Source organism: Rhinoraja longicauda, chromosome 31 (assembly GCF_053455715.1).
Source record: "Rhinoraja longicauda isolate Sanriku21f chromosome 31, sRhiLon1.1, whole genome shotgun sequence".
NCBI classification, from domain to species: Eukaryota; Metazoa; Chordata; class Chondrichthyes; order Rajiformes; family Arhynchobatidae; genus Rhinoraja; species Rhinoraja longicauda.
The window spans coordinates 18,213,657-18,230,783 of record NC_135983.1 but is presented as its reverse complement, the minus strand read 5'-3'; the positions used below and the strand labels follow the sequence as shown (position 1 = coordinate 18,230,783).

General features: G+C 39.7%; 1 protein-coding gene across 7 annotated transcripts in view; it reads right to left on the bottom strand.

Moving 5' to 3' along the window:
• Positions 1-17,127, bottom strand: part of gpsm1b (G protein signaling modulator 1b) — a 149,316-nt gene that overhangs the window by 118,852 nt on the left and 13,337 nt on the right. The window contains exon 1 of one of the 7 annotated variants that reach the window (XM_078426486.1): positions 14,412-14,483. The exons of 3 other annotated variants lie outside the window; for them this stretch is intronic. Coding sequence is in view for 2 of the 4 variants with exons in the window: in XM_078426479.1 (XP_078282605.1) it covers positions 14,120-14,178 (59 nt within the window). In the remaining 2 variants the exon portion in view is untranslated. Of the gene's footprint in view, positions 1-10,148; positions 10,328-11,127; positions 11,247-14,119; positions 14,269-14,411; positions 14,484-17,127 lie in introns of those variants that run through there. 3 more of the 7 variants (XM_078426479.1, XM_078426484.1, XM_078426483.1) reach the window with 3 other exon arrangements.

The window sequence follows — 17,127 nt, the reverse complement described above, 5'->3', positions numbered from 1 at the left end:
ATAAATACAAGTCTATGTACAACCACACTCATTAAAAGTTAAAAAGAGTTGCATATGTACGGTCCTTTCAAGTCTTCAGTTTAACGTTAGCATATTACAATGAACAAAATACCATGGAAGAGAAAAAGTAATTGTCGCAATTTTAAAATATGCAGGTTTATGTACAGCAAGCAACTTCATAATAACTAAATAGTCTGATTTTAATTATGTTAATTTATAAATAAATAATAATAAATATTGGAAAAACGTAAATCGTCAATGGAGCAGCACAAGTTTACATTGGCAATATAAAGCTTTGAGAAACAAGGATGGGTGAAAGCAGGTTGAATCTAAGAAATAAAGGGACAAAGGAAAAGATGCAGAAATGTCATCAAACTTCTGAAATGGCAATGGCTGAAAAAAACCCATCATTTACACACACAATAGAAAGCGTGTACTCATGTATGAACAGACCACTGAATATTTAGCTAACAAATTAATCTTGCACTTCGCAGTTAATTAAGCATGTCAACATTTAAGGTGAGAGATGGTGAAAGTAGGTGTTGCGGTCTCAAGCAAAAAACGAGAGAGACAGAATTAAAAGTAGACAAAAAGCTTTCTTCAACAAGAGGTAAGCTTTTACGGAATCTTTTGAAAGTGAATGAGGACAGATGAGGGAATGAAAAGTTGAGGGATTCAAGAACACTGCAAACAGAAAGGTATCAGTAGTTTTAGATTGAGAAAAGACGGGAATGTACGAATGCACACAGGTCCAGGACAGAACACAAGGTGAAAAGAGATTATACTTGCAGGATCATGGTGGAAGATGTACACAATGAAAAATAAGTAACAGCACTAAAGAGAGGTTTAGGTTATTGTTGTCACACGGTATAGGGTATGAGGTATAAGGAAAGTTAGGGATGGAATAAAACTAAAAGAAAAGGTGTATAACATAGCAAAGAGTAGCAGGAGGCCAGAGGCCTGGGAAACTTTCAAAGGACAACAGAAGGTAACAAAAGGGCAATACGGGGTGAATAGATGAAGTACGAGGGTAAGCTGGCCAAGAATATAAAGGATGGTAAAAGCATCTTTAGATATGTTAAGAGAAAAATATTAGCAAAGACAAATGTGGGTCCCTTGAAGGCAGAAACAGGTGAAACTATTATGGGGAACAAGGAAATGGCAGAAGAGTTGAACAAGTACTTTGGTTCTGTCTTCACTAAGGAAGACACAAACAATGTACGAGAGGACAGAGGATCTAGGAAGACATAGGAACTGAAAAATTTGCATTCGGCGAGATACAGTATTGGGTAGACTGATGGGACTGAAGGCTGACAAATCCTTAGGGCCTGATGGTCTGCATCCCAGGGTACTCAAGGAGGTGGCTCTAGAAATAGTGGACACATTGGTGGTCATTTTCCAATGTTCTTTCGATTCAGGATCCGTTCCTGTGGTTTGGAGGGTAGCGGATGTTTTCCCACTTTTCAAGAAAGGAGCAAGAGAGAGGGAATTATAGACCAGTTAGCCTGATATCGGTGGTGGGGAAGACACTAGTCAATTATTAAAGTAATAAGGGCACATTTGGATAGCAGTAAAAGGATTGGTCCAAATCAGCATAGATTTATGAAGGGCAAATACTGCTTAACGAATCTTCTGGAATTTTTTTAGAGGACGTGACAAGTAAAATTAATGAAGGAGAGCCAGTGGATGTAGTGTATCTGGACTTTCAGAAAGCCTTTGATAAGGTCCTAACAGGAGATTAGTGGGCAAAATTAGAGGACATGGTATTGGGGGAAGGGTGTTGACATGGATAGAGAATTGGTTAGCAGACAGGAAACAAAGAGTAGGAATAAACGGGTCCCTGTCAGAATGGCAGGCAGTGGCGAGTGGAGTACCGCAAGGCTCGGTGCTGGGGCCGCAACTATTTATAATATACTAGACCAAGTGGACCCGTTGGGCCCAAACCTCTCCTGCATTGGTACGGCACCCCCTCTTACCCCCCTCCCTCTCCCCTCCCGCTCCCTGTACAGTGTTACAGCAGCAAAGTGGATAGCAAGAGAGCAAGAGGTCATTCATTATAAATAAAAGATACATAAATTGTATACGAAATTGTATACGAAACGTATAAAATTATAAAAGGACTGGACAAGCTAGATGCAAGAAAAATGTTCCCAATGTTGGGGGAGTCCAGAACCAGGGGCCACAGTCTAAGAATAACGGGGAGGCCATTAAAACTGGGATGAGAAAAAAACCTTTTGACCCAGAGTGTTGCAAATTTGTGGAATTCTCTCCCTGGATGAATTGAAAAGAGAGTTAGATAGAGCTCTAGCAGCTAGCAGAATCAAGGGATATGGGGAGAAGGCAGAGACGGGTTACTGATTGTGGATGATCAGCCATGATGACAATGAAAGGCGGTGTTGGCTCGAAGGGCCAAATGGCCTCCTCCTGCACCTATTTTCTATGTTTTCTATTGATCCAATATGAATTTGGTTTCAAACGCAAAATTTCTGAGTGAACAAATTACATGTTTATCAGGTTCCGATTGTATTTTGAACCAAATGCCCAACACGAGAAAAACCACAGAGTTTAAAAACAACAAGGTAAGAAAGAGCCCGTTATTCGTCAAAGCTAAATTTAGAGCATACTTCTATTTTCTTCGACTAAGATGAAGGATAAAAAAAACTCTTCTTACATTTATAAGATCTCTTGACTCAATTTGAACACTGACTCTTTTACCTCGTGCTGTATTTCAATCATGAATAACTAATCAAATTCCCTCAAACATCTTACATTTCCTTTAAACTGTATAACATGGTGATGCTCTATTTGGATTAATGTTTTATGGCAGTACTTTGCTGTCCAATGATGGAGAATGAAGAATTCTACAAAATATTAACCAAATGCTTTTTCAAATAAGATGTTCAGCCAAAATCCTGCCTATCCTCTCCAAAAGAGTGTAATAGATTCTATGGCAGTATTTTTAAGAATGACAAGATAATTATTCCTGGTGTCTTGAACAATAGTATTCCTCTGTTAACATTGTATGAAGACAACATCAGGACATCAAATCGATCTTTACCATCCACAAACATCTCATGCCACGTTTGTAGATGGAATTACTTTGTTCTGCTTTCTTTGCTCAACCACCATTGAATGGTTACTCACTCAAGGCAATTTCAACTATTTGCTCAACCATTCAAATCCTTCCTCCTCTCATTTGATTGTCCGATTATTTACGATCTCTTCTCTCCAGAGTCAAAGCCATCCCATTAATCTTACCATTTAACCTGGCCCTTCTACTATCATTATTGTAACTATAAAAATAAATTTCTGTTTTTTTTTCTCCAGGTTTTACTGCCTACTCCTGTTCTTCACAACCCAATTCTCTAAACACCAATTCTCTGGGTTTGGCTCTGGAACAAACTTTCCCTGAAATAACTTCCAAAATGCTAGTTTTCAAGCCTTCAGTCCTCTAACCATATCGCTGCAGCTAGTAATCTGGCGAATCACAACCCTAAGATGCTCTTTGTCTCTAATAAAAAAAACTCCCCAACGCATTTCAAGGTCTATACCCTCTGCTCTGAAATCAAAGGATTAAGGGTTGAAATATCTCCAGCAGAAAATCGGGTTGGCATCAATTGTCAGATTTGACTGGACCATGTTTTAATGTATTTGCCACATGCTTTCCTTTTACAAAAACAGATTATTTTTCCAATATCAAAGGATTTGAAAGAAAATCCCTAGTTTTTATTACCACATATTGACTTCTCGAGCTATTTGTTTCTCCTTCACACACCACTTTTAATAGTAAGAGTTCTCATTGTTTCGACGATTCGTACTGGCCGATCACAACCCCACTTCTCATTGTTCACGTCCATACCTTCCCATGTTTCTTGCTCCCCCAGTCCCAAAAATCACATTTTCCTCAAGATCCACCCTGAACTCCTCATATGCTTGCTCCAAGTTCAAGACATGAGACTCATGCTCTTTCAACCAAACCATGGACCACCAGCTTTCACTCTTTGATGCAACATTAGCCAATATTGTTAATAGATTCCTCTCGTCGAATGCTAATTTATCTGCTTTCTTGTTCTTTCAACCAAACAATCATCTTTGGTCATCTGCTCAATCTTATGCAACCAGAAGTGATATCACTCAATATGAACTTTGAGGCTATTCAATTAGGTTTGTCAGAACAGCTAATATGACGTCCAATGATCAATGAGGGTGAAATTCTGCCACATTCTTATTTGATAAGCACATTGTGAAGCATTTTGCGATATTTTATTATGCAGTGGCGCTACATAAATACAAGTTACTGCGATTGTTAAAGTTCATTACTGTGTCAAAAACATGAATAAATTAGACAATGAATGTTCAATTAGATGCTTGACATATTTGCTGCATAGAGCTTGGTTTCATCTGAAAGGAATGCAGTACAAGATTTTGGTCGCTGGAATAGTTCATTGTACAATACAATAGAAATTAATCCAGCCAGATTGCTGCAAGTGTTCTGTGCACGCACGCATGCATCAGTGCATGCCTGACTAAGTACTGCAACAAAACTCCCTCATGCAGCAAGACTAGATTTTAAATCACACAGATATTATTTGCACAGCAAAGTCATCAGCTACTTGAACTGCTGGTAATATTGCTTGTCTGTTCAATGGCATTTTGTCCATCAAATGAGGAGGTTGCAAGGAAAAGAACAGCGTTAGTGGCACAGAACTAATCATAGTTTATGGTTGACTTAAGACTTGCAGCATCCACGTACGAATACAAAATTATATCAATGGGGATTATGATGCACAGAGTATTACTGTAATCTCTTTCTGAAACAATTCAAAGCAAATCCTGTGTCCCAAGTTCAATAACAAAAATAAATTCATGTATGCTTTTGATACAGTAGCAAACCCAATATCCTTTCAAGACAGTTGCACCAAATATGGTCATTATTTTAGCCTTGAGCAGTAAGGTGGTTATCTCCTCGGCATTTTTCTGCTAAATCATGCAGTTTCCATTATTAGACATGGATAAAAAATTGGTTGACAGACAGAAAGCAAAGAGTGGGGATAAATGGGTCCCTTTCGGAATGGCAGGCAGTGACCAGTGGGGTACCGCAAGGTTCGGTGCTGGGACCCCAGCTATTTACGATATACATTAATGACTTAGACGAAGGGATTAAAAGTACCATTAGCAAATTTGCAGATGATACTAAGTTGGGGGGTAGTGTGAATTGTGAGGAAGATGCAATAAGGCTGCAGGGTGACTTGGACAGATTGTGTGAGTGGGCGGATACATGGCAGATGCAGTTTAATGTAGATAAGTGTGAGGTTATTCACTTTGGAAGTAAGAATAGAAAGGCAGATTATTATCTGAATGGTGTCAAGTTAGGAGGAGGGGGAGTTCAACGAGATCTGGGTGTCCTAGTGCATCAGTCAATGAAAGGAAGCATGCAGGTACAGCAGGCAGTGAAGAAAGCCAATGGAATGTTGGCCTTCGTAACAAGAGGAGTTGAGTATAGGAGCAAAGAGGTCCTTCTACAGTTGTACCGGGCCCTGGTGAGACCGCACCTGGAGTACTGTGTGCAGTTTTGGTCTCCAAATTTGAGGAAGGATATTCTTGCTATGGAGGGCGTGCAGCGTAGGTTCACTAGGTTAATTCCCGGAATGGCGGGACTGTCGTATGTTGAAAGGCTGGAGCGATTGGGCTTGTATACACTGGAATTTAGAAGGATGAGGGGGGATCTTATTGAAACATATAAGATAATTAGGGGATTGGACACATTAGAGGCAGATAACATGTTCCCAATGTTGGGGGAGTCCAGAACAAGGGGCCACAGTTTAAGAATAAGGGGTAGGCCATTTAGAACGGAGATGAGGAAGAACTTTTTCAGTCAGAGGGTGGTGAAGGTGTGGAATTCTCTGCCTCAGAAGGCAGTGGAGGCCAGTTCGTTGGATGCTTTCAAGAGAGAGCTGGATAGAGCTCTTAAGGATAGCGGAGTGAGGGGGTATGGGGAGAAGGCAGGAACGGGGTACTGATTGAGAGTGATCAGCCATGATCGCATTGAATGGCGGTGCTGGCTCGAAGGGCTGAATGGCCTACTCCTGCACCTATTGTCTATTGTCTATTGTCTATTATTTTTTTCTCTGTAAAATCATTAGAAATTTTATTCATCTCTCACTGATTAAACTTTTTTGCTAGTTTTAGGTCACTAAAGGTTACATTTTAAATAACAACTCCCTTAACAGTGACAGAACCAATGGCTATGAAAATACAACCTTCCCACTTCAGGGCAGGACACATGTACTTCTGTAGGAAGGAACTGCCTGGTTTACATTGAAGATAGACACAAAATGCTGGATGCTGAGAGATCGGCAGAATGGGTGACATTTCAACCCGATTCCTCTCCCATTCCTTCTATCCAGAGATGCTACCTGTCCCGCTGAGTTACTCCAGCATTTTGTGTCTATCTTCACATGTAGTGCTGTGTTGCTCATTATGTTTCCAAACGGGGAGCTCAGTATTGCCTTTACATGGCTATAGACAATCCAATGACAAATCCAACCAAAGAGCCAAATCCACCTGACACAAAATGCTAGAGTAACTCAGCGGGACAGGCAGCATCTCTGGAGAGAAGGAACGGGTGACGTTTCGGGTCGAGACCCTTCTTCAAACTAGAGTCACTGGAAAGGAAGACGAGAGATATAGACGGTGATGTATAGAACAAATGAATGAAAGATATACAAAAAAATAACGATGACTGCCTTACTGCTTGAATTAAACTGAGTAGTTTTCCCTTGACTAAGTGGACCTGGTGCAACGTGAATACGAGGATAAATTGTTGGATGTCACTTTAAACTGGGATATGATTCACAGCTAAAAACAAGAACATCTGGAAATAACCATTTTGATGCTGGATTTGGGGAGTCACACGGAAGAGCATAAATAGAAGGAACTAAAATTGCAGCAAACAACTAGCCACAAATTAAGATAGTGAATTATGCACAGGTTTAGAAGATTAAAATATATGTATAATCTATGCCAAGCCCAATCCATTCAATGTTTATTGCAATCTTGGTAAAAGAACAAGTCAGCTCAACTGAGCTGATGTACTTACAACAGAAGGGAACATATGCTCTTCTGGTTTGAAGCATTTCGTTTGATTATGGACTCAGCAGTGGCTGGACAGCTCCAGCGCTGACCAGGAATGACCTTGAGATATTTCTTTATCAAGAGCTGCCCATTCAATCCCTGTCCATTTCTCCCCTTCTTCGCCTGGCTACACAATGGATTAATTGTCCACTTGCTTCTTCCAGATAAAAATAGGGTTGCTATGGTAACTTACTTTCGTATTAACAGTGTCTTTCTGTGAGACATAGCAATGTAGTTTGTTCCAGTCTGGGCATAGGGTCATAAAATAACACAGCATGGAAACAGGCCATTTGACCCACTGTGTCCATGCTGAACATCAAGCACCCATTTGCAAGAATACCATTTTATTCTCCCCATATTGCCATCAATAACCCTCTCCCAGGTTTTATCATTCATCTGCATACTCGTGGCAACTTACAAGAGGCAATTAATATTTATAATATCTTAAACTGAAATACTGTAGATGCTGGAAATCTGAAATAAGAGAATAGAATATTGTAAATATCTAGTAGGACATAGAGAGATTTCAGATCAATGACACGGAACAAAGGGGGTGCAGGGTGGTGGACTCAGCCCTGACCATCATGGGCACAGTCCTCTGCACAATCTGAAGCATCTACATTCATCTACAAGAAGGTAGCATGTATCATTAAGTATCCCCACCATCTAATCCCTGCTACCTTCGGGAAAGAGGTACAGAGAGGCCTGCAGTTCACATCACCAGGTTCAGAAACAGCTACTTCCCTACAACCATCAGGTTCTTGAACTGACCTGCTCAGCCCTAATCTTACCTCAACAACAGAACACTACAGACTACTCCTTGCACTATCACGGACTTGTTTTCTAATTGTGTTTTTGCCTTTTTCCATTTGCGTAGTCTTTTTCCTTTTGCTGTCTTGTAAACTTTATGTCGAACACATGTTTTGTGTGTTGTCTGAGTTTATGTACTTGTGAATGCTGCTGGAAGTAAGATTTTCACTGTATCTGTGTACCTCGTTGTACTTGTGCATATGGCATTAAACTTGACTTGACATCAACTGCAAAGGGACTTAAGCTATCCCACCATATTCTCAAACACATACCACAAAACTCTTCAAAGCATTACAGCAGTAAATATACTATTTGGTACTGGTACCTGACTGCTTTTACCTAGGCTGGTTGGGGTTCATAAATCTTCTCTCAACTATGAATGTAATCTGCAGTTTTATCATTGGTACCCATCCTGACTCCATAAATCATGGATGAGATAAGACATTCATAAAATAAGGGAGACTAAAAGTGACCAAAAAAATCATAAAAGGGAAATCATTATTGACTCATCTGCTAGAATTCCTCAAGAACGTAGAGTGGACAGGGAGGTGGGGTGAAACGAGTGGATGTGGTGCAATTAGATTTCCTGTTGGCTTTAAATAAGATTTCCCCCAGAAGATTGCAGAATGAAGTTGTAGCTCACTGAATTGGGGATAATTTACCAATTTGCATTGAGAGTTAATTAATATATAGAAAACCAAGAGCAGGAATAAACTGGTCTGTCTTGGGTGAACTTTGGAGACACCACAGGGAGACACCACAAAGGGAGAACTTTGGAGACACCACTGCTTGAACTCCAAATATTTTTCATCGACATCAACAGTTTGGCAGAGAAGGCCAAACATTTGCTGATGACACAAAACCAGATGGGAGTATCAATGATCATTAGGATGCAGAGAGACTTCTAAGAATATAGAAAAGCTGAGTAGGCAATGACACGGCTGATAGAATGACGACGTGGTTCAATGTGAGGTGGTTTCCTTTGGCAGTAAAAACAGAAATGCCGAGTTTAGAAGGATGAGACATAATTGAAACATTCAAATTCTTAGAAGGCTCAGCAGGGGAGATACAAGGAAGATGTTCCCTGAAAATACAAGTCATGCATTTGTGACTGAAATGAGAAGAAACACATTTTAAATGAACATTTTTCATCTGAATTTACCAAGTAGAAGTAATGGAAGCTGAGAAATTTAGGGAAGAGAACTGTGATGTTTTGAAATATATTTACATCATGAAAGAGGAATTGCTGGCAGTCTGAAACAGCTAAAAGTGGGTCTTTTTCTCTTCAAGTGATGGATGGCCTGATGAAAGTACATAAAATCATGAAGGGTTTTGATAAGGTGGATGATCCCAGTCTTTATTCCCAGGATAGGGGCATCTCAAACTAGAGAGCATGAATTTAATGGTGAGAGGAGGAAGACTGAAAGAGGACAGATGAGCAGCTTTTTATCCCTACACAGATGGAGGTAGGTATCTAAAATGAGCTGCCAGAGGAAGAAGTAGAGTCAGGTACAATTACAATGTTTAAAAGAATAGTTGCACAGGTAGAAAAGATTTTGAGGGATACAAGCCAAACACAGGCAAATGGAGCCAAGCCAAAAACTAACTCAGGAGGCAAATCAAATGTCCCTGTACCTCAGTTCATGCGACAATATTGAACCATTGAACTTGGCTGGCGTGGACAGTTAGGCCTGAAGGGCTCATTTCTGTCAAAACTGCGACTCTATGACTACTCAAAGGGTGGTAGATTCTTGGAAATGTTTCCCCTGCTCAGTCCGTGATGTCATTTAAAACGGAGATTAAAACAGTTTGATGATTTGATGAATCATGGGATGCGGAGATAGGACAGGAAATTGGTGAAGAGGAAGAAGTTCAGTCAATGATGTTGTTGAATGGTAGAACAAACTCAAAAGAGACACAAGGTCTAACTCCCATTTCTTATACTGTTAATGACGGTTATTACAATTGCCCACTTGATTTGAATTCTTTCGACAATTAAGATTTGAAATAGTCTGAATTCTAAAAAATAATAATCCCATTGTTGAATATGTGCTCGCATTTATATGTAGAAAGCCATCTTGCCCTAAATCTCTATTTCAATTAGTTTAAAGTACTTTGCAAAATTCCTTCATGCTGTACTTTGGAACTGGGCTCCCCCCACATTATGCAACACTGATCCTATAGTACTAGATGGAGACCTGTACCTGTGATTCTGATGCATTATGTTCTAGATGTGGATCCTCATTAATTGAGCGAGAAGCTGCCTGCTAATGAGGTGAGGAGATTCCAGTCCCAGCAATGTGGCGTAGGATCAGGTAGATGACTCGGTGATTGCAAAGGAAATTGCTGACCTGTTCATCTTCTGAGCTGTAATGGCAGCAAGTATACACTGTTACAGCAGTTGTACCATCCAGCCCACTAACTGTATTTTGCTCTCTCCAGATGCTGTTTGGCATGATTATTGGTTGATTATTTCCAGCGTTTTCCATTTTCTCGAAAATTTTCTACGATTAATGAAATTCATCCGTTAAAGCTCTCTGATGAGAGTATTCATCATTGGGGATTGTTTGCTTTTGTTGTGAATGCCCAACTCCGACACCATAAAGGTCCAGCAGCTTCTGATCTCATCACTATGGTAACCTTGCTCTGAACACAGACCAGGGAAAAATACCGTGATTGCTGCACAACAAAAGCAAGGTTAATTCTTTGCATTTGCACAATGTAATCGGAGGAGCTGTTGATTCACTTTCAACAAAACCTCAGCTTTGTTTACTCAAATGCACAAAGAATTAAATTACACTGGATTTGTTCTGATAACCTATCATCGCATCCGAAACTAGCTTTCAACGTATTCATTAATAAGGGTGTACATACATATTTACTTACTAGTTTAACAACTGCTGCAGAAAGACAGCCTAATTCTAAATGCTATATAAAAATGCTAAACAGAAATGAGCTGTACGGACAATTCTATTTCACAAGGCCTACTTAATCAAAATGATTATGTCCTTCCCCAGTCAATTGTGGCTATCACTTGATTTGAATCAATAAATCTTCTGAACGGGTGCCATCATCATTCTCTCTTTAAGAAAAATATCAAAATGAGCTTATAAATACATCTTAAATGGATATTTTAAAATCCCATAAGGATTTTCAAAGATAAATTGTAGAGCTTTCCCTTACCTCCACAAATATTCATTTCTTAACCTCCACCCAAAGCAGATTATTTGGTTATTTTGTTTGACAACCACTCTTGTCCAGTATCTTAGGACATTTTACTCCATTAATTGTACTACATAAGTAGTTGACCATCAATATCATGATCCATTAATGTGCAAGTTGCTGCAACCATATCAGAGAACGACTGAATGGAACTAACAGGGATTCTGTAGCAAGGATTCTGTGGAGCCTGTCAGCTATGAGCTATTTGGGATTCTGCACAGAATCAGAATCTGGCAGCAAAGATCAATGGTACATGGTGGCCTGGTGCATTCTCACCAGGTAACCATAACATCTATTTTAAAGATTATTCACAATTGAACATTTCCACATGCCCATCCACAATTTATACACGCTATACTTCAAACTCTCTGTTCAACTATCATGGTTGGGATGTTTTCCATTAGATATCAAAGACAAAAAGTATTTTTGTCTTTTTGTATTTTTGTCTTGTTTAGACTTGAGCATTCAGCCTCAATTGCACCAGCTTCAGTCATCCACCTGTCGGTGAGAAAGTGCTGGTTCACCAAAGCATTGCAACTACACTAGTCAATATCAATGTCAATAGTCAATAGTCGTTTATTTGTTACATACACATAAATGTGTAGTAAAATGAAACATTACCCGCAGTTGAACAATAAGACCAATAAGATTAATCAATAAAAATGCAATAACACATACAATCACAACTAACACCAAAACACCTACAGTCTGTGGCACACTAACCTACAGTCTGTGCCGCCACGTGGTTGGTTTGTGACTGCACATGTTGCATCAATTTTATAGCATTGTAGTTCTTTACAACTTGACACTTAGCACTACTCGTGCAGAACTGGCATCAGACTAGTGGCCCATTTGGAACCCAATTTCTAATTGGAGTACACACGTGTCTGCCAATGAGGAGAAGGAGGTGGAGCAGTACTTGGGGTTTCAATTTATGGGGCTCCCTCAAAGTTTGGCCCAAAACTAGAGTAGATACTCCCCAGCACAGCAGAATACCTTCACTGGGTAAATGTGACAAGTTGAGAATGGTTACAGTACAAATTGTGTGTATGGTCAATCCCAGATTATAACGCCCACTGAAACAGATAAGGGAATTAATGCAATCATCTCAAGATTGCAACATTGCAGCACATAGAACAGGGCGTGGAAAACTGTGGCATCATCATTCTATTTTCATACAAATTGGATGAGGCATTTTGTCTTTATGTTGTAAGAGATTTGAAACACATTAATGTTCAGAGAGACTTGGGTGTTCTTATACATTATTAATCAAAGTTAACAAGCAAGGAATTAGGAAGGAAAACAGGGGTGTTTTTGTTTGACAACCACTTATCAAATATCTTGGGACATTTTACTCCATTGAATGCGTTACATGAATAGTTGACTTTTACTATTTTGGATGCATTGATATACAAGAATTGCTACAATCACTCAACAGAGAACTACTAAACTGAATTGAACCAATAACAGGGATTTTGTGGGGACAGTCAGCGGATATTACAGGAATGAGATGGATAAGTCTAAATATGTACAATCCTATCAAAATTGCATATAAAATGTTGCCCTTCCCTCTCTCCTTGTTATATTAACTATCTCCCCTTTGCACTCTCAATCTAGATGCAGGGTATCGTCCCAAAGCGTCTTTGCCTCCACAGATGCTGCTTGCTTGTAAGTTCCTCCAGCACTTTCTTTTTTTTGTTCAAGAGACAGCGGATGCTGGTATCTATCCAAGGTCTCCTCTCCAAACCAAACACCAATTCTAAGCCTTTAAAAAAATCCACAAACCTAAAAATATTCTGCGAGGGCTGGAGCAATGGTTTCACACTGATTCCAAAAATCTTTCATCACAACCATTAAAGCATGGCTTACTGGTGAAAATGTGCTTTTTTATCAGTTTGAGAAACCATGTGAGGTAGATGACAAATGACATTAATGCACAAGTTATACTCCAGATAAGAATTAGGCAAAGCAACTTAAATCATGCAATTCAGCATTTGACTTTACTGCCGATCTTTTGGTCTCATTGTTTGTGGACTCTCTTGCATTGCTTTACAAAAAATTCAAAGCAATGCTAAAATATAAACACCACAGAAATCAAATTTCTTTGTGTCATATTATTGAGTACTTTTACTTTCCCTTTGCTGCATCTGTACTCTGAATGTTTCATTGGTACTTGGAAGAAAAGAAGGGAGATTAAGAAAAGTCCTGCTTGATAATAATTTTCCACCATTCAATTTTATATGCTTGTATGCAGGTGCAGGACATTTGACCAATAACACAAACACAGGAAGATATCAATTACAAGAAGAATCAATACTGCTGGCGACATGCTGTATGTTTATTAAAGCTTTGGTCTGTATTACTCCCTTGTGTTTTGTCCCAAGCATCAATGCAATTATATCCAACAAGCATTAATGTCAATCGCATTGCATTGTTTAAACTACACAGCAGTGAGATGCAATATTTCAAAAGATTACTCACATGGAAGGAGCAAGACTGCACACTAGAGCCAGAGGTGTGGTGATGAATACTAATATTTCTTATTAAGCTTTAAAAAAAAGACTGCAAGGTGAAAAATGGGACTTAAAAACGGCTTGAACACATACGTGTCTGATAGATTTGCATACAGACTCAAACTGCACAGAGTAAAGATGAGGTCTGTTAGAAAACATGCTTGAAATTAATTGAGATGTGAATATGTCACGACCATTAATTACTAATAAAATAAATGTTTGGATTCAACTGGTGTGTGTTAAAAAAAGATTGTTCAAGAAAACAGAATAAGTTAATGTCATTTAAATACAGACCATAATGTTTATTCCAGATCTTTACAACATTTGCAAGTTGTAATTAAACAGATTTATAAAGCAAAAGACACATGAACAAATAGAACACATGAGAAAGCAACATTGATGTATCCAGATGAGAATAGATGTCAGATGCACAATCTTACCTGGATGAGATTGTCCTTGTTGTTATTCTCCGATTCTCATTGCTAGGAAACAAAGCCATGAAGTCATCGACTTGCCTACCTTTTACCACACAAATGTAGCAGTGACAGGAATAAATCAGCCGAGCCAGCTCTGGCAACTCCTCCCAGCTGTTAGCTCTCCATCTGCTTATGCATTTGGGCTGTGTGGTCGTGTACAGAGGATGAGACACAGTGAAGAAAGAGGAGAAGCCACACCCCGCTGTTTCTGGCATCATTATGACCAAAGCGAAGGTCAGTGCAAGGAAATACTGACCATTCATGCAAAAGTCCAACCTCCTGACTTTTGGTTTCAAACATCAATGAGTGTTCGATCATTCCACTCAGACAGCCTTTTGAAAGTCGACTGCTCTGGTTCCCAGGCACAAATCATTAATTAGCTAGTTATCAGTCTCAATTGTTCAACATGTCCATTGTGCATAAACAAAAGCAGCAACAAGCCGAACATGGCCAGGGGCAACACATCTGCAAGTGTCCAACTGAAAACACAATTACTCCACACCAGGACCACGTTGGAGTTTATTTTCCTGGCTAATCGTAAAATCATGCATATTAGGAGCAGAATTGGGCCATTCTGCCCATCAAATCTACTCCACCATTCAATCATGGCTGATCTATCTCTCCCTCCTAACCCCATTCTCCTGCCTTCTCCCCATAACCTCTGACACCATTTGGCAGGTATGAAATGGAGTAAAAGTTCTCATTCCAATAATGTGGAACTTGTTTAATAATCTAACAAATAATAGCCAAGATGAATAGCATAGATAGGTTAGACAAATATATATTGGTGGGGAGGAGGAGGAGGTAAGAACAATCATGATAACATTTATAAAACAGTTGATCAGCTAGAATTGAAGGACTGTGCCCAGTTCTGAGTGCACACTTCAGGAAGGATAAACAGGCGATACAGAGGGAACAAGAGATTTACTAAAACTATTCCAAAGAGGAACATCAGTTATGTGGATAGGGCTAAGGATATTACAAGAAGGCAGTGCATTTCAAATCACTAACGCTCTAGACTAATTACCAAGAGAGAACCTGTTCAAATTGGTGGAAGGATCAAGAATTAGTGAACAGAAAAAGAACGTGGCAGGCACACTGGCCTCCTAACCATCCTGTGCATTTGAGAAAAGAACAGAACATAAAATAGAATATACAGCTGTGGAGCCCCTTTAACCCATCTGTGCCAACCATGATGCCAATCAAAATGAATCCTATCTGCTTGCATGTGGTCAATATCTCACTATTGCCTGCCTATTGATACCTCTCTAACATTACCATCAAATTTGGTTCTATCACATCCCCTGGCAGTATTCTTGCAGGCATCTACCACAATGTTAAAAAAAATTGCCTCACAAATCTCCATTAAACCCACCCCATTTAATCATAAAGCTCTGTCCTCTGGTATCTGACTTTTCCATCCTTGGAAAAGACTATCTGCCCTATCTACACCACTTGTGATTTATATACTTCTATTCGGTTGCCACCAAAGATACTGGAGGAGCAAGATGAACTACTCCATTGATATCGCCTATACTGAAGTGTAGTACGCAAAGGAGCAAAACTTCCGCCATTTTAGTAGGCAAAACCCGCCGTTCGCTATGCCTCTCGTAGTGTAATCAGTGTTTTGGGGGAACAGTACATGTGATGATACCATATAATGCAGAATATATCTCATCTATCAATTCACAGGTTTTTGTTATTTTTCTTTTTGAATGTTTCTGCAACTTTCTGCCTACTAAAATGGCGCCATGACATACTACGGTTTTTAGGGTCGAGTGGTCTATCTTGCTCTGCTCTATTATCTTTGGTTGCCACTCAGCCTCCAAAACTTCTTTGAAAACAATCCAAATATGTCTACTTTCTTGTTATTGCAAATTAATTCCAATCCAGGCAACATCCTGATGAACCAAATGGCTCATGAGCCATGAGGCCAAATGGCATACTTCTGCTCTGATGACATGAACTTATGAACCCCTTCTGCACCATGTCCGAAGGCTTCCTATAATGAAGTGACCAGAGCTGCACACAATACTCCAAATGTGGTCTAAACAAAGTTTTATGACTGAAACACAACTTCCCCAACTTGTGTACTCAATGTCCACCAATGCAACAATCTTTGCCACTCTATCCACTAGTGTTGCCACATTGAGGAAGCTATGGAGATGCAGTCCAGGATCCTTCCGTGCATCAACGCTCCAAAGTAGCCTGCCATTCACTGTAGACGTTCCTCTTGCATTCAACCTCCCAAAATGCATCACCTCACACTTCATTGTCATCACCAAAATTTCCAATTGATCTGTATCCGTCTACAACATTCCTTATTATTCACACTCTTATCAATTTCATGTCTTCAGAAGGATGCATTGTTTGGAAAGCAGACTGAAACAGACACAATATTTGACTGGATGCGATGATAGTTCATTTCTGCACTTTAACCTACTTAATTCAATGAATTCAGCACTGTGTAGTTGGAGAGAAAAAAATGTACTGTGAGATTGTAAGGAACAGGGCCTTACAGTAGTGCAGCAGTAGAGTTGCTGCCTTACAGCGCCAGAGACCCGGGTTCAATCCTGACTACGCGTGCTGTCTGTACAGAGTTTGTAGGTTCTCTCTGTAACCGCATGGATTTTCTCCGGGTGCTCCAGTTTTCTCCCACACACTAAAGACGTACAAGTTTGTAGGTTAATAGGCTTTGTTAAAAATGGTAAAATTGTCCGTAGTGTACAGGAGAGTGTTCGTGTTTGGGGTGATCGCTAGTTGGCACGGACTCGGTGGGCCGAAGGGCCTGTTTCCGCACTATATCTCCAAGGTCTAAAGTAAAGGATGGAGGTGGGATTAAGCCACACTCCAACATGGAGATACTCATGCAGACTTCTGCCTTGAATTTCAAATTAAAATACCATTAACTACCTGGTATAGATGCTGAGAGACAACTTCTCTCGTGCTGGGACAAAGTTGTACACCATAAA